Source organism: Doryrhamphus excisus, chromosome 16 (assembly GCF_030265055.1).
Source record: "Doryrhamphus excisus isolate RoL2022-K1 chromosome 16, RoL_Dexc_1.0, whole genome shotgun sequence".
Lineage (NCBI taxonomy): Eukaryota > Metazoa > Chordata > Actinopteri > Syngnathiformes > Syngnathidae > Doryrhamphus > Doryrhamphus excisus.
In genome coordinates this window covers 8,450,942-8,478,586 of record NC_080481.1, presented here as the reverse complement: position 1 = coordinate 8,478,586, position 27,645 = coordinate 8,450,942, and the positions used below count along the sequence as shown (strand labels likewise).

At 45.1% G+C, this 27,645-nt stretch overlaps 2 protein-coding genes across 5 annotated transcripts; one reads left to right on the top strand and one right to left on the bottom strand.

Annotated features, from left to right (window-relative positions):
* The first annotated feature begins 374 nt into the window (after positions 1 to 374).
* On the top strand, positions 375 to 14,234 carry LOC131104221 (probable ribonuclease ZC3H12C). 3 transcript variants are annotated; one of them, XM_058051181.1, is made up of 9 exons: positions 375 to 504; positions 602 to 749; positions 860 to 972; positions 1,053 to 1,119; positions 8,844 to 9,661; positions 9,729 to 9,868; positions 9,989 to 10,223; positions 10,375 to 10,481; positions 10,554 to 14,234. In XM_058051181.1, exons 5-9 carry the CDS (start codon positions 8,913 to 8,915, stop codon positions 12,026 to 12,028), a joined length of 2,706 nt encoding a protein of 901 aa, XP_057907164.1. In that variant the 5' UTR covers positions 375 to 504; positions 602 to 749; positions 860 to 972; positions 1,053 to 1,119; positions 8,844 to 8,912; the 3' UTR covers positions 12,029 to 14,234. The 3 variants fall into 3 exon arrangements, with proteins under 3 accessions (XP_057907164.1, XP_057907167.1, XP_057907165.1); XM_058051182.1 differs by lacking the exon at positions 375 to 504 and having other exon boundaries at positions 515 to 749; XM_058051184.1 differs by lacking the exons at positions 602 to 749; positions 860 to 972 and having other exon boundaries at positions 420 to 504.
* LOC131104222 (radixin-like) lies at positions 13,106 to 27,627 on the bottom strand. Of its 2 annotated transcripts, XM_058051185.1 has the most exons (15): positions 27,411 to 27,627; positions 26,294 to 26,384; positions 20,841 to 20,924; positions 20,629 to 20,724; positions 20,409 to 20,531; positions 19,133 to 19,284; positions 18,973 to 19,056; positions 18,654 to 18,800; positions 17,776 to 17,872; positions 17,520 to 17,683; positions 16,768 to 16,898; positions 16,492 to 16,652; positions 16,317 to 16,409; positions 16,001 to 16,237; positions 13,106 to 14,514 (listed from the first exon to the last, which is right to left on the bottom strand). In XM_058051185.1, the coding sequence occupies exons 2-15, from the start codon at positions 26,303 to 26,305 to the stop codon at positions 14,350 to 14,352; spliced, it is 1,746 nt and encodes a 581-aa protein (XP_057907168.1). In that variant the 5' UTR covers positions 26,306 to 26,384; positions 27,411 to 27,627; the 3' UTR covers positions 13,106 to 14,349. The 2 variants fall into 2 exon arrangements, with proteins under 2 accessions (XP_057907168.1, XP_057907169.1); XM_058051186.1 differs by lacking the exons at positions 19,133 to 19,284; positions 20,409 to 20,531; positions 20,629 to 20,724; positions 26,294 to 26,384; positions 27,411 to 27,627 and having other exon boundaries at positions 20,841 to 20,899.
* Between the last annotated feature and the right edge of the window lie 18 nt (positions 27,628 to 27,645).

Sequence of the window (27,645 nt, the reverse complement as noted above, 5' to 3'; positions counted from 1 at the left end):
AAAAATCAAGATGAAAAATACAAGAACAAAGTTGAAATAGTTGGGAAAGGGGCGGGAGCAACAACAGAAATGAAAAAACAGCTGTAATTTGGTTTTTGAGTTGCTACTTTGTGCTTGTTCTCTGTGTAAACATTGTGTGATATTATAATATTAATTATAATATAAATTATATTAAATTATAACATATAAGATAAAAAATACGGTTGTGATTTTATGAGAATCAAGTCAAAATATTAAATGAACAAAAGCTGCAATTTTACATTAATATGAAGGAAATAATTCCAATTGAAATATAAAATATATTCCATGTTCAGTGTATTCAATGTTACATACAGAGGATGGCGGTATGCTCTTTTCAAGTCACAGTTGCAACCCGCCATTTAACCAACGAAGAAGAACGCCGTCGCTCTTTATACAAATGTCGTTTCCGCTCGAGGGAGAAATACAACGCCACAAAATGTGCCAACCGAGCGTCTACAAGATGACACAGTCCTCTATTTAACGGTACGTCATCTTAATAAAGCATATTTAGGTCAGTATTGTTTGGTAACATCGTTTAACTCGTAGAGTAATGAGTCATGTACTTTATTTTGAAATGTAGCCAGAAAGCTAGTCGCGTCGTCATCATAGCAACTTGACTCAGTCAGGCGGGGTCACGCTGCAAACCAGCCGGATGTTTTGCGTCGCCACGATAAAGTGACAGCAACATTTGTTGGTGTGACACGGAGGCGAATCGAAAAGCTTAACGGGTAAGTCTATGCACCCACCTTTGTGTCTTTAGCCTAGCATGCTAAAGAGGTGCCAGGCTGCCTTGTAGAGAAGCTGCAGGGAGGTCGTGACGGGGTTTTTTTTTTTGCAGGCACCTGCGCACACTCCCAGCAGAAGCACCACGGTGTCGCCCTTAACAGGGGGACGTTGCATTCTTTTCTTCGCCTCTTCTCCTGTGGGTGGGAATGTTATTTTAACGGCGAGGTAGCTGCACTTTTGTTTGTTTTGAGGGCGGCTTGCCTCTTGTTGTCTAGTCAGTCATGTTGCTGTCCAATGTTTTGCAGCATCTGCAGGGTTGCTGGTGCTCCAGAGGACCTTTTGAGCAAGTTGGGATTGCTGCGGGACGCTGTGGTGTGTATTTCCTTCCTTACTTTTCTTTGCAGTTGTTACAAAGTATATCTCTGTGGAAAAACAGCTGCTGAGAATGCACCTAACTTCAACACAACCCCCCCACGGTGACACAAATGAAAACAAATAGTCACACCCTTTATTCAATTATGGCAACAGTTGTAGCCGCAGGTCTTTTTGAGTGTGATGCTGCATGTTTGACACAGCTATTTTTGTAAAGTTCCACAGTGATGGAACTGTCCACGTACATATCCTCTGACTCTACTTCCTCTATGGAAGGTATGTCAGTGGCACTGAGAAGGTTCCTCAAAGTATTCCTTCCGCCGTCCGACTACATCCTCAGGCGAGGTCAGCAGGTCCCCCCCTCCCCCCGTCCCCACTGTAAACAGACACACACCTGCCGTTGGCAGCAGATGGTGTCCAGTGGGTCAACTGATGCCAGGAGTGTGTTTCTGATCCCGATCAGCTGTCAAGTCCCGCTGATCCGAGCAGGCAGGCGCACTCTCACCTCAGCAGCTGCTGCTTCTCCTGCGTGCTTGACCTCTCTAATTCAATATTTAGCAACTTCCTGTCTTCCTGCCATGTGGTTATTCTTTTCCAAAATATTGATGACTCAGGTATTAAGCTGCTTGATTGTAGTGACCAGAAAGCATTGTATTCTTGTATTGTGTCATAATAATGTTGGCTGTCTTATCGATATCCGATATATAGTAGCAATATTGCCCAGCACTTCAATACCGATGCTGATATTGGCGCAGCTCTTCCCTCAAGCAAATGAAAACATAATTTCTGCAACGTTAGGTTAATAGTCCATAGGTATGAATGTGAGTGTGAAAGGTTGTTTGTTGATATGTGGCCTGTGATTGGCTGGCCCCGAGTCAGCTGAATGAATACGAGTACTATTGCACATCCCATGTTGTCATTTCACAGCCAGTGTCTTGTTGACATCATTGAAATCCGCTCAGACAAAAAAAGCCAGAGATTTGTGCTTCCGAGTCATCTGCTTGAAGTGTGCCACCAACAATGAGGAGGTGGCTCCTCACATAAAACTTGGATGTCCGTCACCCCCGACCCCTCTACGCACACTTTCCTTTCTCCCTTTGAGCCAGGCCACACGCTCCTCTTTTCCTTTGGAGCAGGGGTCGGCAACCTTTACTATGAAAAGAGCCATTTCACCCACTTGCCCACTAAAGAAAAATAGCCTGGAGCCGCAAAACGTTGTATGTTTAAAACAACATTGGAGGGAAAAAAAAAGACGAGTTGGAGTACTCTTGCTAGTACTGGAGATAAACTTTTGTTTTTAAATGAGCTCTAATTTATTTTTTAGAATCGTCAAATAACTCATTTATAATAATTAATAACTCAAATAACTCAAAGTATTACTCATTTCCCTTCATGTTAACCTGTCAGAGAGAACTGGATAGCATCCTGTCTGCTCATTCAGTCACCAGTCAGAACTCAGTCAGGATGCATTCATGGTCTCACACAAAGTTGGATTTTTGTAAACTCATAACAAAGACGTGCATTTTCACCACACGGGTGCTAAAAAATATTCAAGCATTGCAAAGGGAGCCGCAACAAAGAGGCTGGAGAGCCACATGCGGCTCTGGAGCCGCGGGTTGCTGACCCCTGCTTTGGAGTATTCTTTTTTTTCTATTTCTTTCTTTCTGCTTCAGCCCCCACCCACCCCCACCAGACAAAGAACGGAGCGCGACTGTGGCGCTCCGTGGCCAGGTGTTCACCACCCCTGCCTGAGGCCGTAAAAGCAGCAACCCTCACCCTACAGCTGCCCCTCGCCGGCCTCCCATTGTGTGCCTCTATTGTGCAGCCACCGTCCCTCGTTGATTCATCGGCCACACAGGGGACGTCCATTCAGCCGTGTGTGTGTATTGAGTACGCGTGCCTTGGGGAAACCGTGTGTCGCGGGTCTTCCCCTCCTCCTCCTCCTGCTGCTGCTGCTGCTGTCTCCGCGCCTCATTGTGACACACTTCCCCGTGATTGGTGGAGACGCAAGCGCTCTCAACAAGGGAATGGCTGACATTGTTGCTCCATCTGTTCGGCTTCTCATTGTCCAAGTCGCTCCTGTACGGAGGAACACGGAGCTGCAACAGTCCCATTCGGAACCTGGAGGTGCTGGCTGATCCTCGTTTTTCTGAGCCGAGATATGTGGAAGCTAGGCTGAAGCTATTTGCTGATGGTTTTTGTTGATGCACTGAAGATCCGGTAAGTGACTATGAAGTACTAAAGAGGTGATGTCTTAATAGAAATACACAAGCTTCCTTCCTGTGCAAGGCTCCATGTTGGCAGAGTGATAGTGGAGAGAAATGATGTTCTTAATGCTGTTCTGAGGTGTGATGCTGTGGTCCAAGAGTGTATGTAGTCTATGCACCTGCCCAAATTGTACCCGAGTTGTGGCCTGTTTGTGATGAAGTTGTTGTATTTGGTTGCTGAGTCTGCTCTCATTCAACCGGCTGTGGAGAGTTGGTGTCAGTTGGGGGAAACCCCCCAGGAGCGTCATCGTTATCTCACTGTGGCGGCCTGTACCCCCCCCCCCCCCGTCTGTCCCCATGGCACCCCACCAGCTCCCCCACCACGCCATCTCCCGTCACTCTCAACCGCCGCCCACAAAGCTCCCCAGACAGCAAGCGGCGTGTTACATATTCATGACTTGTTTCCATTTGAAAGATGCACCGTTGGCCACCCTGAACATGGCGGGCCAGTGGATGGCATCATTAGTTGTGTTTCAAATGTGGGGTTGTGGCAGGAGGAGTTGACGGTTCAAATGGCGGGAATAGATCAGCATTTGCTGTGCAGATGAAATGATTGCATGATGTGCATGTTTGAACTAAGTACTGGATATACAACTCAGGAAAAAGCCAAGAGACCCCTGCAAAAGGATTGTAGTATCTGTTTCAGAAGCAAAGAACAACCTAAAACATCACTCCCAAATTCCAAATACTAATATTGTTATTAAGTTATTCATTTGTAGAAAATGAAAATGGTCCAAACACAAAATTATTAACTTCTTTCTTTGCATTGTCATGTTTAAACAACCCAATACTATTTTTTTAACTTAATCCTTAGCAGCCCCTTTAACTGACTACCCTTGAGAGTATTAGGGGACCAAAAAGTCCGCTTTCAAAAACTCATTCAATTCCACCCCCTTCAGTACCGGCCATTTTAGAACATTTTGACATTGAATATGGTGTTCTATGGCTATAGAAAGATGGAACCTACCAACATTCAGCAATAGAACATAGATGAGTTTCAGGAATATATCATTTTTCAACTATAAAAGGGAAAAAAAACGGCGCTATTTGTGAAAAGATGCATTTCAAGCATCACATGTAAAAAAAACAAAAACAACTATACAAACATCAACAACACAAAAAGGGGTTGTTTTTACATTAAAATAATAATGTACTTATGTTAACTATGAACTATTTTTACTGAACACACTGGGTGTGCCTTTGTGTGTAATTATATTCACACAAAGTCTGCTGTGATTAGTAGTTGTTTATGGTCAACTACAACTTTTTATCAGTAAAAAGAAAGCATATTGAAGCAAATACATATCTTTTTCCAAAATGAAGCATTGTTAAGCATAAAAAGGACAATGATCCAAATCACACCAGCAATTCCACTTTAGAAATGCTGAAGAAAAACAAAATGAAGACTTTGGAGTGGCCTCGTCAAAGTCCTGACCTGAATCCTATTGAGATGCTGTGGCATGACCTTAAAAAGGCTTCATGCTGGAAAAGCCTCCGCTGTGGCTGAATGACAACAATTCTGCAAAGAGGAGTTGGTCCAAAGTTAGTTAGATCTGATTTGTCACACTACGGTGTATTCCTGGATCTCTTAATGTTGTGTTTGTGTACCTAATGGACTGTTGCTGTCTTGTGTGGTGCGATGGTGTTTCAGCAAGACACATTGAGGCCCCTCCTCTAACCCCCACTGACTGAATTCTCTCCCCTGTCTGGGTGCTTTGAGGTGTGTGTGTGCGCGGGATGGGGAGGGGATTCTTTCAACAGCTGTATCTTAGTAACAGTAGCTTGGCCACGTTGCTAGGTAGCCCCTTTTTTTCAAAAAATGCACCCTCCGCTAATCTTGATCCCTCCCTCAGCCCCCACCACCGGCTTGTTTCTCCCTGTTGCCCCCACATGACCTTTTGACGGACACACTTTCCTTTTTAAAGGTCTTCTTCTCGCCTGGTGCACATTAGGGGTGGGAATCTCAGCACTGAGGACGATTCCATACGCATCTCGATGCACTGCCAGCGATACGATACTTTAACGATACAGGGAAATTTCTGGCGATACGATACGATTCACCCTCTTCACGATGTGATATGATGCGACAATCATTTAGTTCAAATCAATGCGATCCAATACAACATGATGCAATTTCTTGGATATGATGCAATTCATCATGATGCAAATAAGCAAAGAAAAAAATGGAATTCACTATGGTACCACAAAAAGGATTTGGCTTTATTCCTTTTAGGCACAGTAAATTTAAAAAAAGTGTTTTGTTTTTTTTTTCGTTTTTTTTTTTTTTTACAATGCACCACTTCTTGCAAATTCTTTTTGCCATCTTAAAAAAGCAACAACTTTTCAAAAACAACATTCCTGCACACTTCAACATCGGCTATGCAATTACAATAGCAGTGGTTCAGTGGTGGAGTAAACTAAATGTTGTTTTTTGTTAGTTTTTTTACACTTGCTTCTAATGCACTTTTCTGGTCAAAAACAGGGGAAACCTCACACACACTCAACAGGGGCCCCAGAAGCACCCAAAAACGGCAGAAAATGGTGGTTTTTGAGGGCGACAAAAATCATAAGGGGTTAGTTAGTACGTTGTTTTTTTGATTTATTTTTTTTACTTGCTTCTAATTCACTTTTCTGGCCCACAAAACTGAAGAAACCTCACACACACTCAACAGGGGCCCCAGAAGCACCTAAAATGGCAGAAAATGCCCATGTTGGAGAGCGGTGATTTTTGACAAAAATCGTAAGGGGTTAGTATGTCGTTTTTTTTGTTTTTGTTTTTACAACTTGCTTCTAATGCACTTTTCTGGGTAAAAACTGAAGAAACCTCACACACGCTCAACGGGGGACTACGAAGCACCCAAAAACGGCAGAAAATGGCGGTTTTTGAGGGCGGTGATTTTTGACAAAAATCCTAAGGGATGTCGTATGTCGTTTTTTTTGTTTTTGTCAACTTGCTTCTAATGCACTTTTCTGGGGAAAAACATGAGGAAACCTCACACACACTCAACAGAGGCCCCAGAAGCAATCAAAAACATCCAAAACATACGATTTAAACCTTGCGGGTGCATTAAATATAGAAACTTCCTTGTTGCTGCTTTTGCACAAACGTCCATGCTGTTTTACTAGTAGTTGTAGTATGTGCCTCACGGCTTCCGTCAGTATTCAGTACAAGACACGAATGATGGTGCATTCAATGCGCCTGGGGAACAACATATGGGGTAAGGTTTAATACAGGGGTGTCAAACTCCCTTTGGTCTGCGGGCCGAATACAGCTTAATTTGAGATCAAGCGGGCCGGACCAGTAAACTCATTGCAAAATTACATAGAACTAACAATAAGCCCACTTTTTTCCTTTGTATTAGTCACTAATACTAATAATTTGTGCAAAGAATGAGTAAATTATCAAAATGTTTATTAACAGAATTTTCCTTTTACATTATGAACAATATATTATGAACAAGAGAATAACATAAGAACATAAATGCAATTTTAACAACACTTTTACACAGTTAAACATATATTTAAGTGTGTTGTACATAAAACTGATCACAGAATTAGTAACAATGTTCCAAAAACATTTATACCAGCCTTGTGGAACTTAAAAACACTGTTTTTCAACATCTGGAAAGCAATTTGAACAAATGAATAACTTTCACAACAATTATTCGTCTTGCTTGGAATTTGCCCTTGAAACTTGACATCGTTTATCCTGCACAAGTGCATCAATATGAGGCATCATGTCCTGAGAAGCAGCCAATTTCAGAATCTCATTCAAATGCTTATGTGTGAGCTTTGAGCGCAGCTTTGTTTTATTAATGTTCATTAGTGAGAAAACTTGCTCACAAAGGTAGGTTGTCTCAAACATGGACAATGTTTTAGCAGCTAGTGCTGTCAATGTGGGATAGCCTGGTAGGAGGTACTTGTAAAATGTGTCCAAGCTTACAGAGGCAAATCTGTCCTTCAGTTCTACATCACACTGCAAATCAATGATTTCAAGTTGCATGGCAACGGGCAAATCAGAAGCTTTGACTGTGAATGGTGAGCGAAAAACTGCAAAATCTGTTTCGAGTTCGCTAAAAACCTGAAATCTTTTCTCAAACTCCATCAACAGCCCTGAAATCTTCTCTTTGTACCGTTTCACGTTAGAATTAACGCTTGCTGCGCACATATCTTTTAAACAGCCCCCTAGCGGATAATACAAGAACTACAATTTTTAAATTAAATTCATATTTTTTTTATACAATGCAGCTTTCTTCCCCGGGCCGTACCAAACCACCAGACGGGCCGGATCCGGCCCGCGGGCCGTATGTTTGACATCCCTGGTTTAACATTAATAAAAAGGCACTTGCAGCGGATTTTACCGATACCCACAAACGCATCGAGATGAATCTGGATTTCACCCGTCAATTGCATCCTTACCCAGTCACGGAGCCAGTGCACTCGCATCACGCACATGCGCATCGATGCATCCATTAATAGCGATTATTTTCCACACCCTTAGTGCACGTATTCGTATGTCGTACGGATCCATTTACAGACGCATGCTGCTTCCCACTCCCTCAACTTTGTATAATTGTGTCACATTGTGTCATGCATTCACATGTCTAAAATTCTATGCCTTTTTTCATGTATTTATTCCTCTGCCATCTATTAGAAAAGCCCCCATTTAAAGTCATTTCATATTTTCTGTGACAATCTTCCCATTGAAAAATGAATGGACGGTTTATTTGCCCCCCCGCCCCATGCGCCCCATTCCACTTCAGCTTGTGCATTCACACACAATTTCTACTGAAATTGCTTCATTAGGTTTCCTTCTGTAATTTGCACAAATCTAAAGCTCCAATCCTATCAGTGTGCCCCCCGCCCCCACCCCCCGTAGAAACATATGGACCATGGCTTCTGTGTGCTCCAGTGTTAACGGCTTGGAGTCTCCTTTTTTTTTTATGAAGAGTTCACCGTGCGTGGATTAATACGTTATGGCATGGCTTCCCCCCTCCCTGTCCCCTTTCAGCACCCCCAAAAAAGAAGCGGGAGTCCATTAATTAGGTCGAGAGGCCTGACCGGCTCTGGTCTGTTTGAGCCTCATCAGACGTCCGATGGCCAGCGCCAATATAAACTATGTCAGACAGCACGATGGGACCAATTAGGTTCTGGTTTTGTGTCATTAGCTGTTGCATCTGTTGTGAATGCAAGTCCATAACCATATATATATATATATATATATATATATATATATATATATATATATATATATATATATATATATATATATATATATATATATATATATTTAACAAGGCCGCATGTTGAATATTATTCCAAACGTGCAACTAGAATTGTTATTCATAAAGAGCCCCAAGTGAAACGTTGGGACACCTGAGTTCCACTCTAACTGTAGTAATGATGAGTGGAACTTTTCCAGCAAGTCAATTTCAACATCTTCTACTTCTCGTTCAGGCACAGATGAGTCCATCTTTGTGAGACGGCTGCGATCAGCCCCACGTGACGGATGTCCGAGACAGCTCCATGGGCCAGAAGAACCATGAGGAGGCAGGAGAAGGATGCATCCTCCACCTGGGGCTTGAGTATCTCCATGTAGTTGGTGCTGAGCGGCAGGCTGGCAGCCCCGACGGGCCTCCTGCCATGGAGGAGCAGGGGGAGAGCGACCGCAGCGACGCCCCTACCCCCCAGGAAGGTTCTGACGCAGAGGGAGAACCACAGGCGTCTTCCTGCCTCACTCTTACTGCTGACCTCAGCCCGAACGGGGCAGAGAGCCCCGCAGCACACAGCAAGAGCAGCCACCAGCCGCTGTGCCGCACTCAGTGTGTGGACTTGGGGACCGAAGGGCCTCCCGAGCCCCCACCTCAGCTTCAGTCATCAGAGCTTGAACAAGACCTCAAGTTCTCTCAAGAGTCCAACCCCTCTGCGTCCGATCCGTCCCCCACGGCTGTGGACAAGGACTATCGGGCCAAACTGGATTTTGCGCTAAAGCTAGGCTACTCCGAGGAGACGGTGCGGCTGGTGTTGTCCAAGCTGGGGCCACAGACTCTCATCAACGACATCCTGGGAGAGCTGGTCAAGCGCGGCTCTTCGGATGGCGAGCTGTCAGTGGCGTCATCGGCCTGCACCTCAACATCTTCATCATCCTGTTCCTCTTACAGTTCCACCGACTTGCAGACAGGTCAGAGATTGGACTCGCCATGTCCGCCAGAGTCGCTGTGCGATCAGGACAACCTGCGGCCCATCGTGGTGGACGGCAGTAACGTAGCCATGAGGTGAGCGTGGCTAACAGTCTTTGTGCTCAAACCGTCATAATCTTATTATGATGCTTCCGTCCTGTAGCCACGGCAACAAGGAGGTGTTCTCCTGCCAGGGCATCCAACTGGCGGTTGACTGGTTTTTAGAACGTGGCCACCATGATGTCACAGTTTTTGTCCCAGCGTGGAGGAAGGAGCAATCCCGGCCGGATGCACCGATAACAGGTCAGGTCTGATTTGGCGCCCGCTTCAGTCGCCCCCATTAGCAAACCGCTAATGCTAACATCAGTCAGAGGCGGACGGAATCCGCTGTAATCATGTCAACGCCATCGTCTTCCACCCCAGATCAAGAGATCTTGCGGCGCCTGGAGAAGGACAAGATCCTCGTGTTCACGCCTTCACGCCGCGTCCAAGGCCGCCGCGTGGTTTGTTACGACGACCGCTTCATCGTCAAGCTTGCTTACGAATCGGACGGCATCATCGTATCCAACGACAACTACAGAGACCTCGCCAACGAGAAACCCGAATGGAAGAAGTTCATCGATGAGCGATTGCTCATGTACTCCTTCGTCAATGACAAGTAGGTTACGTGGGGACGAGGGCTGTACTCGTACTTGAAGTACTTGGTTAATACACGTATGGAAAACTGCTAATTACCCTGAAATATTCATTCCTTTGGCGTCTGCAGACCCACAGTCGTAATATATGCAATATTTAACTCATCCTGTCAGATTCATGCCGCCAGACGACCCTCTCGGCCGTCACGGTCCCAGCCTGGACAATTTCTTGAGGAAAAGAGCGGTGGTGCCAGAACAGAAGAAGCAGCCTTGCCCGTATGGTGAGCCCACACGTCCACCATGTTGTCTCATTCGAGGCGTGGTCCTTGACACCACTGTGTTTGCGTTTCCAGGTAAAAAGTGCACATACGGCCACAAGTGTAAGTACTACCACCCAGAGAGAGGCGCTCAGCCCCAGCGGGCCGTGGCCGACGAGCTGCGAGCCAGCGCCAAGACCTGCGTCTCCGCCAAGACCCAAGGGGACTCCGGGCTAGTGAAGAGCCACAGCGTGCCGGTTGGTAGTATCGAGGCGAAGAAAGGCGTAGTGAAACGACAGTCGGATCCTGGTGTGCGAGCGCTGTCGTACAGTGACGCAGAGGAGAAGCTGTCCGCGAAGGGGAGGACAGAAAGCCAGAAGACCAACATGTGTGCCAATCACAGCGGTGCAGCGACCGCATCCCCAGCCCCAGTCCCAGGGGGCCAAGACCAACAATCTCGAGCGAGCACGCCTCACTGTGTCCCTCCAGCCCCCGGCCACGACCTCTACCCCCACTGTGAGTCCCCGGACCTGAACTACTACTCAGTCGCACACGCCTACAGCGGCCTCCGCATCTCATCCAGAAGGAGCCCAGACGCTCGCTTTTCCAACGAAGGCGACCTGCGGCTGGGGTCCATGGGTTCAGCCGGCTCAGAATGCGGCAGTGAAAGCAGTACAAGTTGCGGCAGCAGTTGCGACTCGTACGGCGAGCGGCCGTGTCACACTTGCCCCCAGGACGCCTTAGCGGACGACGGCAGCCATTACGCCAGCCCGCACGGCCGGCCATATTTCCGCCAGGCCGCGTCAAGCCACGAACTTTGCAGCTTTCACTCGAGCGATTATGCAAATGTTCCGCACAGTCATGTGACTAACACAGGCGCACACAGCTACCACACCGGCGCCACGCGGACTCCAAGCTGGTCTCACGATCAGGCTTCCGACGCCGTCCCCAAGCGACCTCTGTATCCGTTACCTCTTCATTTCCAGCACCAGCCGCTTGCTGCTCGATCCAGCTGCCCGGGTGACTACCACACGGTGACCCCAACCAACCCCCCCGGCTCTCCTATTGGGCGTTGCCTGGCCCCCACCAGGGCAGAGAGTGCATCAGACTCTCGTCTTTATGAGCATCTCTACGCACCCCCCCACCACCATCACCACCACCACCACCGGCTGAAAGCTCTGCCCGCCTGGGATGCGTATTACAGCGAGCCACCGCCGCCGCCACCGCCACCCCGGTACGGACCAGGCGCCTATCAGAGCTTGTCGGACACCTGCCAGGCGTCATGGCACCCACCTCAGTGGCCCCAAAATGCCTACACACCACCACACTCGTCTCACCCCATGCACTATTTAAGTCACCCGCCTCACCCTCCCCACCTGGCACAGTCATCGCTGCCGGAGTCGCCCACCCACAGCCGCTACGGGGAAGCCAGGGAGAAAGCGTACACCAACCTATGCAACATCTTCCCCTCGGAGCTTGTGAGCCGAGTGATGGCGAGAAGCCCCCACGTCACAGACCCTCAGCAGCTTGCCGCCGCCATCCTGGCAGAGAAAGCTCAGACGGGCTACTAAGACCACCGCATCGACACAGAATCATCCCTGTTTCAACTGCGCCGTCATTGGTCACCAAAATCCATCTTGTTTGTTGTTTGGGATTTTTGCCCACTGATGAGAATGTGTGGTCTTGTTGGAGATGACAAGTGTTGTGGCCCAAATGGTCGCCGTGGCGATGGGCCTACCCTGTGGTGTGTACCTTAGTTTTAGTAAGGGACATCCCTCTTTCGCTATATATATATATATACAGTACATGGTGTATACCTATACATGTACACACTGATTTTGATCTGTTGGGTTGACTGGAATGTGCTACAGACAGAATATCTCTAAGTGTATGTAGTGTAAATATATTTAATTGCTGTTGTCTGTAGCGGATTCCAGAAGAATCCACGATGAGCCCTATTTGATACAAATTGTATCAGGAAATGAGTCGCTGATGTCATACAGTATGTGGACTTGTCACTCCATGTGTATCGCACACTCTTAATGTAGTCAAGTTCCAACTCATGAGCTATGGTGGTGTTATGAGCAGTTATGTAGGGAAGAGAACTGCTTTGGGCGTTTGGGTTCAAGGCTTCTTTTCCGCAGTCCAAGTTGAGCCGTGATCAGCGGTTGGTCGGGTCTTTCTCGCAAAGAGAGCACCGATTCCGAGGCTGCTTTTCAATGCGGAAAAGAAGCCAATCCAAAATCAATAATGTAACAAAGAAGCGCCTTCGCTCGGGCCTGCTGGCACCGTGTGTCAGCGTGGCCCCCCGAGCGTGGGCCCAAAGTAATGCCACTACATGGCATCGTGCTTACGACACATCCAATACTCTGAACTATGTTCAGCTAACTGTTGTGCATGTTTCCGCGCCTTTTTATTTGTGCACTTGTATTGCAGCATTGAAGGTTCACTCCAATAACTAACAATAACTTTATTATTGCAACTGTAACTGTGATTGTTCATTAAAGAGAACTGCTAAGAGGTCTAATGTGTGGAATTGAGTATTATTAGTATTTGTATGGCCCACAATGGAAAGGTTTTCCGGTTTAAAAACTGCTGTAATGTCTTTAATATTTAGGGGTCGTGAAAACAAAAGCTACGGCATAAACTGAAATGTAATTTTTTTTATTGGTGATCCAGCAAACCATATTTCCATAAAGAATCCTCTAACATAAACATATTGACTCAAATAAACAACAGCACTGTGACAGCTGGTGCCAGATCATCATCATCATCACACAGGTTGGCGTCACGGGGCGGGGCGAGACTTAAGAAAATTGAAAAGCCAACCTTTTTTTAAACAACGAAAATGTTCATGGGCTGGTTTTAGTCTTTGGGAACGCAACTGAAAAGCACATGAGCGTGTGTACCTGCCGTTGGCAAACATGTTACACAGAGAGGGCAGGCAAAGAGCTTTAAAAAGCCCTGGACCTGCACCAGCTGTCAAGTAGAGTTAAATACCAGCATGAAAGCGTTGTTGGGACTGTTAAGAGAAAAAGTTATCGAGTGGGTTTGTTGGAAACGTGCAAAGACGACGATCCACTTGAATTGATGACGTGAAATGGGAGTTGCTTGCCAATGCAGTCGTCAAGCCCACCTCAGACCACGTTGCGTATTCCGTACGTCTCTAAAATGCAGCTGAACACTAAGGCCACCTCGTTTTTGGAAAGGGGGGAGCGGGGCGCGGCAAAGAGGTAGACTGATGTTCAGGAGCTCCGCGGCCGGTTGCAAAGTGATGCATCTACACCAAGGCTCCGTGAGACATCACACTTCCCAGCCGGGGGCTCAGTGCCTAACGTACTTTCCCTTTGTCACCTTTGCTACATTCATCCATCCACACCTGACAGGTGATGGGTCGGGTCGGGTCGGGTCAGGTATCCCCCCCTCCCCAATACAATGTGAAATGAAGTAATACAAACACAAAAATCCAGTTTGAACGGATATACTTCAGAACCCTTTTGAAGTTAAACATCAGTTTTTTGTATCATCTACATGCCCCCCTTCCAATCCTGCTCTCTGTGGGGGTCTAGTCCTTGGTGGAGCCTCAGACTTTGAGAGGTGGCTAAAAACAAACGCTAAAATGATTGAAACAAAAACGGAAGAAGGTAAAAGCAAAAAGAGGGCAGACATACTGTGACGAAAAGAATCCATGTTGTTGTCTGTAGTGTGATGCTGTCACGCGTACTGGGTTGGATCTCTGGCACACACACATATCCCCAATTCTTAAGCAGGGCATGAGGAGCACCACTTTGGCAGGCTGACAAGATAGATCGTAGGGTTGGAGGGGGGGCGGGTGGATCGGAGTGAACGAGAAGGGGGGTGGGGGGGGGGGGGGGGCGAGCAGAGGTCTTTTTCACATGGATTCGAACTCATCGATGCGCTGCTTTGTGTTGCCCTGTCGGATTTGACGCAGCGTTTTGTACTTGTCTCGACCCGCTCTCACATTCTCGGCGTGCAGGACGTCGTTCTGGGTCTTCTTGGTTTCGTCTCTGGCGTAGGCCAACTCGGAACTTAAAGTCTGACGGACACAAGAAAGAAAAGGTAATTTTGGATGAAGGCTTGAGCATGAATGCAAAACTGAAAGTAAGCCATGCTTGCATTTATGTCACTTTGGTGAGAGACTATGAAGAATTGCTGACATGCTATTCCTCCATTTGTGTATATTTTTATTTGGATTCTTCCATTTGCATGCAAAGCGTAGCCTATCCTATTACTCCTTATGCTAGGTCATACATACGTAGGTATGCTAATGTTATCATGCTAACACCCAGCATAATAGTGGTAAGTGTTTATATAGGTATCTATCCATGAAAATGACGAAAAATGATATGCTAATATTTGCATGCTAGAAATGCTAACATGGCAATGCTAGAGCTAAGTGTTTATATAAGTGTCTATCCATGAAAATGTCTAAAAATATTTGCATGCTAGCAATGTTAACATGGTAATGATAACATGCTAACACCCAGCATGATCATGGTAAGTGTTTATACAAATATCCATCTATGAAATTGATACAGTTATATTATGCTAATATTTGCATGTGAGCAATGTTAACATGGTAATCATAACATGCTAACACCCAGCATAATAGTGGTAAGTGTTTATATAGGTATCTATCCATGAAAATGACGAAAAATGATATGCTAATATTTGCATGCTAAAAACTGGAACATGGCAATGATAGCACTAAGTGTTTATATAAGTGTCTATCCATGAAAATGTCTAAAAATGTTTACATGCTAGCAATGTTAACATTGTAATAATAACATGCTAACACCCAGCATGATCGTGGTAAGTGTTTATACAAGTATCCATCCATGAAATTGATAAAATTATATTACGCTAATATTTGCATGCGAGCAATGTTAACATGGTAATGATAGCATGCTAACACCCAGCATGATCGCAGAAAGTTTTATGTAAGTGTCCATCCATGAAAATGGCTAAAAATGATATCATGCTAATATTTGAATGGAAGCAATGCTAACAAGGTAATGGTAGTATGGTAACACCTAGCATGATAGTGCTAATTGTATAAGTGTTTATCCGTGAAACTGGCCCAATGCTAACATGGTAATGACCGCAGTAAGTGTTCATCAATGAAAATGACTATAATGATAATATGCTAATATTTGCATGGTAGCAATGCTAATATAATGATAGTAACACCGAGCATGATAGTGGTAAGTGTTTATATAAGTGCCTATTCGTGAAAATGGTGCAATGCTAACGCGATAATGATAGCATCCTTAACATCTAGCATGATAGTGGTGCCTATCCGTGACAATGGCTCAAAATATTATGCATGCTGGCAATGCTAACATGGTAATGATAGCATGCTAACACCCAGCACGATAGTGGTAAGTGTTTATATAAGTGTCAAATCCATTCAGAACTTGAAATTACTTTGAACGCAAACAGATGAACGGCGCTGTGCTTGGCGAAGGTAGTAACAGTCATCGAGTTAGTCGACTTGAGACGTGTTGTGGACTCAACCATACCTGGAGTTGTTTCTTGACCCGTTCGTTCTTCTGGGCTTCGGTGATGCGAGCCTCCTCGCTGCGCAGGTCCAGGTGGCTGACACCCTCGTTGGAAAGCTCGGCGCTCGCCTCGGCGTGGTTCTCGTCCTGCTCGTCATGGTCGCTTTCACCGTGGCCACCCAGAGGGGCTGGCACTGTGGTTATGGCGGTCTTCAGCTCCTCTTTGGTCCTCTCCAGGTCCTCCTGGGCGGACAGAGCCTGTGGAAGGAGAATCAGAACAAGTCAGGCCACACAGTCAGCGTTGGTGGAAGTGTGGACTGTGGGAGGGTTGCCGCACCTTATGCTGCCATTCTGTGGCCTCGTCTTCTTTTTTCTTCTTGGCATCTTCCAGAAGAGCAATCTTGGCTGTGAATTCAGCAAGTTCAGCAGCCTGAAATGTTAAAAAGGGAAAAAAAAGGTGTGGCCGTGCCCATTTACACACAATGCAAAAGGGGTCTTGGAGAGACACCCACCAATTGTTCTTGGTTCTTCTGCTGGTCTGCGGCCTGTTTGGCCAGCTCGCCTTTGGCCTCCTCAGCTGCTTGTCTGTCCTTCTCCAACCTCTCGGCCTCCATCTGCGCTTTCTTCCTCTCTTGCTCCAACTCCAAGGCCAGGCGAGTCTGCTCCTCCAGCTCTGCATTTGCAGATTATTGCATTGTTTATTTCTTAACGCGGCATCCCAATGTGTTGAAATGGGCCAGTGGATGTCAATCATGTGATCACATTGTCACCAAAGAAACCAAGCTTACCTTTTTGGGCTTTCATGGTCTGCTCTTCAATTTGTTTCAGCCTCTGCCCGAGTTCTTCTTTCTCGCGTTCAATCTTCTCTTTCTCCTTCTCTGCAGCCTCTCGCCTCTTTTTTTCGTTCTCCAGTTGGGCCCTGACACATGACAGAATATGACAGATATGATTGATTGCTTAGGTGAGAACTGGTTCTTTACTGGTTTGACTGCAGGTCCCACCATCACCCCTAAATGACAAGCAATGACGGAAATTTGTCAACTAAAACGTCTTAAATATCTATTTATGTTCAACCGTATGGCTGAGGACACTTCTTCTCCACTCATATATTGGCACTCGGATGCCATGCCAACCCTTCCAATCATCATGCTGAACCACATCAGGAAACAGTGTGTGCTAGCTTGTGCTACCATGCTTAGCAAAGAGTCTGAGTGATGTCAGCAGTGTGGCAGTGTTTTTTTTAAGTCGAAGAAAACCATTGCAGCAGAGTTCAAGTTTCCCGTGGTGGCACAGAACCTGGGAAGTTTAACACGACCAGTGTCATCGTGCATTTGAAGAGGGAGTTTTTCAACGCAACGGCTGTTAGGAACATTGGTGAGACACTTTCACATTGGCGGAAAGAGAAAGCAGCCGGTCCATGTCTGTTGAAACATTTCACTCTACTTATGCCTACTAGTCCACACTACCAAACAGTGAAAAAATGGTATGAGGACACCCCTGCTTCTACATGTACACATTCAAACAGGAAGTGCTTGCGTACCTTTCCATCTGCTTCTGGTGCTTCTCCTCCCGGGCCTGGGCCTTCATCTGCTGCACCTCGATGGTGTCGGGCTTTCTCCTCCTCATGTACAGCTCATGGTTCCCCATACACAAGGCCAAGATGCGCTTGTTGATGCGCAGTCGCGGAGCGTAAAACACAAAGTCCTGCAGAGTGGGAAGATGCTGACTGCTTAACGTCTGTGAATGTGCTAATAATTGCTCTCTTTGCTCATTGGATGTCTTACTAAGATACTCACTGGTGCTTTCTTGTCAATGGGTTTGATCACAAACTTCTTGTCATTGAAGGAGATGTTTCGAATTTCACTCCAGGGGAAGCCGATCTTTGGAGTCAACCTGCAAGTAAAGGATGCACAACATATGTAGGATGATGTTGTCCTATAAATTGACTTACTAAACATCAGTGTTTCCCATACATTCATTTATCAAATAGATTTGGCCCATTAGGTGTTGGTGTGCAAAAAGGTGTGCAGCGTTTGACAAGCGAGAGTCATGATAGCAATAGTTCATTCATAGTTCAATAGAACACTTTGTCTTCCCAGTGAAATACGTTTAATTTATTTATTTATTTATTTTAAATGGGCCACCGTATAAATACAATAATTCATTCATTCATTCATTTTCTACCGCTCATCCTCACAAGGGTCGTGGGCGTGCTGGAGGCGGGGTACACCCTGGACAGGGCACATATAGACAACAACCATTCACACTACACTCACATTCATACCTATGGACAATTTAGAGTCGCCAATTAACCGAGCATGTTTTTTGGAATGTGGGAGGAAACCGGAGTACCCGGAGAAAACCCACGCACGGGGAGAACATGCAAACTCCAAGCTCGGTCTCCTTGATGTGTGGCCTGCGTGCTAACCACTCATCACCGTACAGCCCCGTAGAAATAAAATTCAACAAAAATGACTAGTAAATATATGGTGAAAGGGCATAAACTTTAATCCTTTAAAAAAAATGACACAGCCAATGATGCCCATTAGACATAATCCAGACCTAACCCTCCAAGTCACCACCTACATATAGACTGCAGCTCTGTGGGAAACACTGTAGTGATTTAATAATAATACAACTAAAGGATTCAAATGGATTCTAATGCATCACTCACTTGTCTTCGTGCTCGTAGATGTTAAGACCGAGCGCATCCACGCCCAGCCACAGCTGGGTGCTTTTCTTGTTTTTGATTTCAAAGTAATTGACCCCGTACATCTCCAAGTCCTGGGCAATTTTTAAGTACTCCATCATGGAGTCCTCCCTGGAGAGGAGAAATAGTCTGAAAATCACACATTCCAGTGGAAGTGGGACAACACTCTAAAAACATGTTTTGGCTCACAACAACAATAAAGTGCACACACACGTACACCTACTTTGTTGTACATGACACAACAAGTCCAAGCCACGCATGCTCTTTTATCTCACTGACACACCTGAGAATTCCTCTGTGTTCCTCATGCCATGTCTGGATCCTGTCCTCCCACTGCTCCTTGGTTAGTTTGTGCTGCTCCAGCACTCTGCGTGTACGCAAAAAAACATCAGCTGATGGAACGCAAACCATACTGGAGGACATAGTCAAAACATATGGGGGACCTCTGAGGCAGCAGTCGGTCGTGAGTGAGGTATCCGGGCTTGTGAACATCCTTCATGTAGTCTCCATATTTGGCCTGCACTGCGTATGAGGCAAGTAACACGGCTGTTTCCGGGGGGCAGTAGTTCTCATCGTTCAGGATGGCCTCTTTCACCTGAAATGAGAAATGAAGAAATGGCAGTGAATGAAAAAACGGAACATTGAACTTTGTCTTGGACATAAAAGGCCTATTTCCCACAATTACGGTTTCACTTCTGTAGCGCTTTGACGCTGTTACCACATTTGCCCGCGGATAAGGCAGCAGCAGTGGTTAGTATCTTGCCCAAGAACAGCGGATCGAACCAGCAGCCTTCATGTTGGGAGACTACGACTCTACCAACAGAGCCATGCTATCCCCTGGTAATCAATCCACCTTACAGGTGTGGCAAATCAAGATGCTCATGAGACAGCATGATTACTGCAGAAGTGCGTCTCCATTGTGGCTTGCCACAATAAAAGTCCACTCCAAAATGTGCAGCTTTATCATAGCCCCATGTTTCCAGTAACTGTACACAATTCCTGGAAGCTGAAAACATTACAGTTCTTGCATAGCTAGCATGTGTTCCAATTCCTGCCAATATCCAACAAGTTCACACAACCATTGAAGGGGAGTGGACCGACATTCCACATGCCACAATCAACAACCTGATCAACTCTTTGAAAAGAACGTGTGTTGCAATTGGTGAGGCAGAAACTGACTGCTGGCTAGTTTTCTGACTGCACGTTTAATAGTGGCCTTTTATTGTGGCCAGCCTCAGGCGCCCCTGTTCAATGAACATGCTGTGAGGTGGATTGGTTGTCTGCTTCAAGTGTTCAAATTTAGTCAGACCTGGGAACATTTGTTGAGTGTCAATTTGAACAATTCCACACTAAATAATCAACCAGAATGGTAAATGGTCTTTCACTTGCACAGCGGTTTTCCAGCTCCAGGTACTCAAAGCGCTTTAGTGTTAGCACATTAACCTACTGGAGCAACTGTGGGTTCAGGATCTTGCCCAAGGATAATTCACCATGATCACGGGAGGACGGAGGATCGAACCCGCAACCTTCAGGTTGGGAGACGACCAATCCACCACCTGAGCCATGCCGCTCGATCAGAACTGATAGAACTGATTTTATGCTGAAAGCATAATTACGATTTCAAAGTGACACTAGCATCTTGTTTTTGTTCTTGAGGCCCGGAATGAAGTCTGCCGTTCCATTGATCCAAGACTCTGACATCAGCAGGTGGCTACTCACCTGAAGGAAGAAGAGTCTTTGGGTTATCTCCTGGATGAGCTCCTCTGAAACATCCTCGGGAAAGAACTTGGCTCTGAACTTAAACTGCAGTGGGTTCTCTTTCTTTACGTCTTGCTGTGTCACCTAGACAACAGAAACAACACCCAGATATGACTGTGTGGAGATGACAGGCCTGATGGAAATTTGGTGGAGCATCACAACAACACTGAGAGACGTTGACCTTTTTATTGAGTTTGAGCCAAGTTATGTAGCCCTTGCTGTCCACATATTGAAGGCCAAAGAACCAGACTTCCCTCAAGCCCACTGTCTTCACGACCTGATGAAGATAGTGAAAGAATTATCACAACTGCTCACACGCCGAGGCTTACATGAATCTGGACTGTAGACTGCTTAAACAGGATGCAATCTAGAACAAAGAATTCATTTTCTGACCTGATCAAAAAGCTGTTTTCCAGTGGTGTTGGGCTGAATGGCAAACTCCAGCTCTGCATCCATGGTGGTCACACGAACATTGATCTAAAACACACATTCCCCCACAACGTTTATTCTTTTTCTCTCATATTAGCTCAAATGGTAACCGAGTGTTTGCACATATTGTTGGATTCCATCAGTCACAAAACATCAACGAGATTGCAGTACAGGACATGCACACACTAGAAACACAATATGTTCTTTCCTCAAGTCAGGGACAATATTCCTAAAAATGTTCCACAGAGAAGAATGGAATGTCTGTTGTATGCACGGAATGTGTCTACGTCCTTCAACAGAGTTACGTAAACTAAGCAGAGCAGAGCCCACCTTTCATAGGTCAGGCAAGGGAATAAAGTCATTGGCTATTCTTGGCTTATGAGCAGTGTTGGCAGCGCAAACAAGAGCAGCTGACAGCATAGGGAGAAAAGTGCTGATCTCTGACAATTGGGACTTCCGTCATTACATGCACGCACGCAAAAAAAAAGAAGAAGCAACTAATGAACCCAATGAGGACAAGCGGTATAGAATATGGATGGATAAAAAATATATAAGCTGTAATTTCACAAGAATAATGTAATATTCTGAGGAGAAAAATGACATTTAGTAGCAGTCAAAATATCTTGTTCAGGACATTAAGAGAAACAAAACAAGTTACAATTATTGTGGATTTCCAAGTCATAATGAGAAGGAAGTTAAAATGGTTGGAAAATGACACAAAAAAACAGAAATCGGAAAAAAATACTAATTTTATGAGAAAATCATATTCTAACAAAAAATAAGGATTACATTAACACACAATCACACAATTAGGCAGTGCCGACATGCCAGTGTACATTTGCCAAAGAATAAACAGAAGGAAAATAGACATTTCATTGTTGACCATTTTTGTAGTGGCAAACATTCATTTAAATATGAATGAATACACTGTGAAATGCTACTTATTTCAATACTTTGTCTCAAAAATAACACTACCACTTCTGAAATGACTTTAGAATCTTATCTGTCAATAACTCATAAACAAGACATTCCATCACATATCTCCAGGCAGGGAAATGTAAATCTACTGGAACAGTTTCTCAAATTCCTTTTGAAATGTAGCCCTCCCCACACCAGCATAACAACATGTTCATGGGCCGCTGACTTAAGCTACAGTGTTAGTTTCATGAGGAACTGCCTCATTGACTTTTCATTATAGAGAACATAATGCCAAGCCAAGGTTTCCAGGTGACAGGGCCTTGAATTTCCCTTTTTCTCTGTTTGTTTGAGGCCCGTCAGCCACCACAATGCACTGTGAAAGAGCCAACAGCCAAAACACGGTCACCCAGAGTACAGTGAGGAGGACTCCTGTGTGGACCAGACGGTCAGTTAATCCTCTCCTGCCCTGCGGAGAAGGATGGGGCGGTGGGGGCGGGGAGGGTGTACAACAACATGCCAAGAGACTGACGCAGCTAATCAAATAGTGACAACTGAGCCTGTGCTGACATCACACCGTCTGGTGTCACCACAAACTGACTGGAAAAGTTGCAACTGATGAATGAGTTCCCCCATTTATGTCTGTGCAGATGGGACGTCACAGATAAAAACTGACCGCCACAGATTTGTGCTCCAAGCTTTTTTCAAGCTTTGGCGCCATTTGCACAGCCTCACTGGTAGGCCTGCACGTTAAATAAAATCCAAGTCAATATGTTTTCCCACCCCTGTGTCGCTGGATGACAAGAGGTTTCACTTTTTACATCTGTCCAAACCTGGACGCATTGGTTTTATCACAAAATGAACGGGGTGAGCTGCTTGTTAGTCATTCAGTCTTTGTTCCACCCAGTGGGGAAAGATGGGATTCTAGCAAGGATGTGCTCGCTTGCTGGATGTGTCATGCTGGACGGAACATTACCCCCCATTAAACTTAACTTAAACGGCATATCCCCCCCCCCAAAAAAATCAAGGAAGTGTATATGCAAGTGTTGGAAATGCAGTGTTGTTACAACTCAGTCCAGTAGATGGGATCGTAACACTACTGCCAACAGCTAACACTGAGTAACGGGTGCTAACTCTTATTTACAAAGTGTCCACAAGGTATGCTGGATGTTCCAACAGTGACTGCACTAAGCTACAATATCATCAGATAAAAGCTATGTGATAGAAACAATATAATTTGGCAAACGAAAGAGATTTAAATTTGACGAGCTGTGACAATGCGGCTAAAGTACGTCCTTCACAGCGCTGAGCCGCTCCGTCACCTAAACTACATTTCTTTCAAATCTCATCATATTATGGCTGGAGGATTACAGCAGAGAGCAACGAGCTATGAAAAAGACATTAGCAAGCAGATGAATAAGGGTCTAGGGAAAGGTTAATATAACAACTACACACAGCAAGTACAAGAATGATTTGAGTGGCGAGCACCGAAAACCGGAACTGACTCATTACGATACCGCCTGTGTCAGCCGGCAAAGGAGGAACACTTTGTAACCCATTTTCTATTGGTAATATTCAAATTTATACACCAAATAATATATTGTCATGTGCATCATTACAGCAAGAGGCTGCGATGTGCATCACAATAGATTGTACCAGCCAGCATTTAGGCCAACTATGCAAATGACATGACATCATGATGCTGAACTTTGGCTGAATGTCATAGTTGTGTGAATGCTCAACTGTTTTCATTCATCCATCATTGAGTGCTACTGAGACCCCCCCTTTCCATTTCAGTAGTAAAGATGGATTGTTACCCAGACAGACCCCTAGTTAAATGTGCAGCTGTTTTGTTTCTGTAAGCAGTTTAGGGGAGCTTTGCTAAGGGAGGCCTGAGACACACACACCCAATTCAATCAGTAGAGCTGCTAATCTAACCTGCTGGGCTTAAAGCAGCTGTCTGTCCCCCTGATTAACCCCCCCGCTGAGCAAGGCCAGCCAGAATGGAAGGGTTTGTAAGAGCCAAAGAGGAATCGCAGCTACGTAGAAAAACAGAAGGGGGGGGGGGGGGGGGGGTGCTGTGAATGACAGGCGGTATCTGAACAGCTTCCGTTGATTTTACAGGGATAACAAGGAGGAAATAAAAATTTGACAGACATTGCTTTGTGCCGTACATGAGGTGAGGGGTTGAACACATAATGTAGTATTGAAACGCCTTCTTTCTCATAACACGGTGGTTAAAATTTCGAGGAAAAAAATGTTTTTTGACAAGAGCACACTATTTAATTTTAAACCTCTCCCTTTCCTGACCCAACCAAACCCACTCATGACACTGTTGCAGAACTGACGACACGACAGGATGTTGACATATGCTGAACCCCAAACTACATTGCAAGCGCCCTCTTCTGCAAACAGGAAGTGAGGTCTCTCTTCCTGTGGTGTGCACTCACCGTTTGTCACACTACCAGAAGACGGTTTCAGATGAGTTACTCGGAAGCCACATGCTTTTTGGGGGTTTTAAATTTAAGTTACATGGCCTACTCCAATTGTTTCCGTAATAAAATGGGGGTGCATTAACACGGCAGACACGGTACTTCCAGAGTCGCAAGTACAATTAGAAGTACTGCTACAAGGGCACAGCTAAATGTGAACATTTATTTGACAATTATGTAAAAATGAATATGAACACCTGCTATCCTTGAATGAAGCCATGTGACCATTCAGACAAGTCATGAAAGCCCATAACTAACACATTTGGTTTTAATGCCATACACATCCAGGGACTCTGGTATTCCCTTCACCCTTTAACAGACAATGGCAGCAGTGTTGCAGTTGCATTTCACTTCACACACTAGCCATTTACTTGGAAGAGGCCTTAGGGGAGCGAGAACAGCTTTACAGATCTAGCGGACACTTCCCACCATGCTCAAATGTACATTGCTCACTAACTAATAAGAATTACCACACAGGCCTGTTGTCCTTCTTACATGTAGCCCACAGGCTTTGTACTGTATGCAGCTACTTGTGTAGTATGGTCAAACAGACGCATACCGCCTGACCAGTGGGAAACTGGCAAAAGCTTGAAAAAGCTGCAGCTGCCTAGGTCACACATGGACATCTACTTGAGATACCATTCGTGCACATGTTTATACTAAATGACATTTTGTGAATAAAGTAACTGCACAACGTCTCCGTTTATTCTGTAGTCACCCAAGCTGCCCGTTCTGACATCATTATAAACTTTTTAAAGGGTCAGGATGGCGTTCATGCTGTGAAATTCTCAACTGAAACATAAGGGGCAGTGTTTTCCAGAGAGTCCACTCACTGAGCAACCATAATTGTGGACCATTTATCAATGGCGACTGAAGACAAATGGGGGTGGAACAGTGAATTTTATTGTAAATGTTGAGATGAAATCGGTTTGCAAATCTGAACGAGTCGTATACCTATGGAAATGATGCACTGAGAGACAACCAATCACACACCTTACGGTCTGAATCATTCATTCATTCATTTTCTACCGCTAATCCTCACGAGGGTCACAGGCGTGCTGGAGCCTATCCCAGCTGTCTTCAATACTTCAATAAAAACAAAAAAGATAAACATTTTGCCCCAAGAAAGAATTCATCCACTTATATGCCACTAAAATGGAGCCTATCCCAGCTGGCTACGGTCAAGAGGCCAAGTACACGCTGGACTACAACCATTCACATTCATACCAATGGATAATCTACAATTAACCTAACATGCATAGATGAAGCCGGAGTACCGGAAGGACGCATGGGGAGAACACGCAAACTCCACACTGAGATACCCAAACAAAAATCCGAACCCAGACTGTTTGGCCAACATGCTAACCATTACGCCAACTCAAATTAAATCCACAACAAATTATCTTAATTATCACAGCAGCGACACAGGGAAATTGGACAACAAGCTATTACAGTACTCTAAGTGCTCTTACAGCCGTTTTTTTTTTCTGTTATAACTTAACCTGGATCCACGGTGAACGAATGATTAGTGTGCAGGCCACACAGCTAGGAGACTTGGGTTTGATTCCCCGCTCTGGCATCTCGGTTGCATGTTCTTCTTGTGCGTGTGTGGGTTTTTTCAGGGTACGCCGGTTTCCTCCCACATTCCAAAAAACATGCATGCCAGGTTATTTGGCGACTCCAATTATATTTATATTTAGTAGTGTAATATTTGGATATTGTTGCATTGATTCACTGTAAATAGCTGGAAAGTAACAACAACAACACTAATTTAATTGCAGAGAGACACGGCTCTTTTTAGGGAGCTGCAATTCCCATCCCCAGTCCATACATTTCACAACTGGATTATTGCTGGGAGCATTTTGGTGACGTGCTGCGCTGTGGTTGAGTCTGCATTAATTTAACACAGAAATTAAGCACCACATGATTTGTTAGTTCGGTTACTACACCACAACTATGTGCTGCAAAACAGGTGTACAATTGACATCCTCCTTTTCATCAACCTCTTACCGGTTTGGGCATCTTTGCGTCCTCTCCTCCTAAAACCAAGCAGCTGAGAAATGTCTGTCAAGGGTCAGCGACAGCACCTCGATCACAGGACCTAAAAAAGGGACGAAACACAGGACATTCAATCAGGTACCGACAACAACAAAAAAAACACACTAAAACCGTTTCATGTACATGACAGCACTGGATTTGTTTAGCGGCTGAGCTACAATTAGCTTTATACCTAATTTTAAACTTTTGCACTTCTCCCCACAAGATTAAAGGTGGGGTCAAGAACAAAAAGCATCCAATTCAACTGCTGTCATTCTGTTTTTGTATGAATATTATTATGATTGGCTGTGAAATATTATCCAGTGCTGTGGTGCTCCACTCAAGAGGTTTATAATTAACTCAGAAACACGCTGGAATTTGTCAAAATTCGCATCTACTACGTTCATGTGTTCAACAGAGGATTCGTCATAGTGCATTCACTAGCTTTAAAAGACACCGCGGGGATGGGAAAATGTTTTAGTAGTTGAGGACTGGTGGCTTTTAGCTCCTGGGACATGCCCACTTGTAGCTCGTAAGCATTCAGTACGTGTGTGCCTCCCATGGTTGTGTTCCACAGTAGAGTAGCCATGATTTACCCAAACCGTAGACGACACCTCAAAACGCCTGAGGCAGTTATGTTGCTTAAACAGGATGACATGGCGAAAACATGATACAGACTCACTGAATAAGTTTTTTTGTACAGCGTATATCTTTGTGACAACCTAAAAGGTTAGTTGACGTCAGGGTTATTCCTTCAAAATGTACAGTTCATCACTGAAGGCATGAAAGGCTACCATTTTACTGGCTAGTTGGTGTCGTCTAAATAACGGGACAAGCCTAATGGTAGCCGCGCATGCACGTGAAGTTTAAAAAAAACATGTCAGCCACCCGAGCGTCATTTTGAAACCGAATAAGGGACGAATATATCGACAAATAGAGCAGATTCGGTATTTAAATAAAACAGCGTTAGCTTCTAGTTTACAGCTCACGCAAAAAACACACGTCTAACGGCTTGTAAGACATCGAACACGAGGACATCCGCTATAGCATCAAACTTGAGTTGCTCATCGTTTAGGGAGAGGCAACTCACCAGGGGAAAAAGTATCTCTCTCGGCTGATAATAAAGCCTGGCGTCTTTTGGCGTGCCGAATTACACTTGGTGGGGATAAAACAACCCGTGGCGAATCCGTCTCTGTAGCTCTTCGTGCGTTAACAGAAGCAAATTCCCACAGACATACAAAAAGCGTTGATGTCTAACAACCATAAGGCGATTTGAGAGTCTTGCTCACCGGAATAAACTATAACGGCTTCCGGTAGCAGCATTG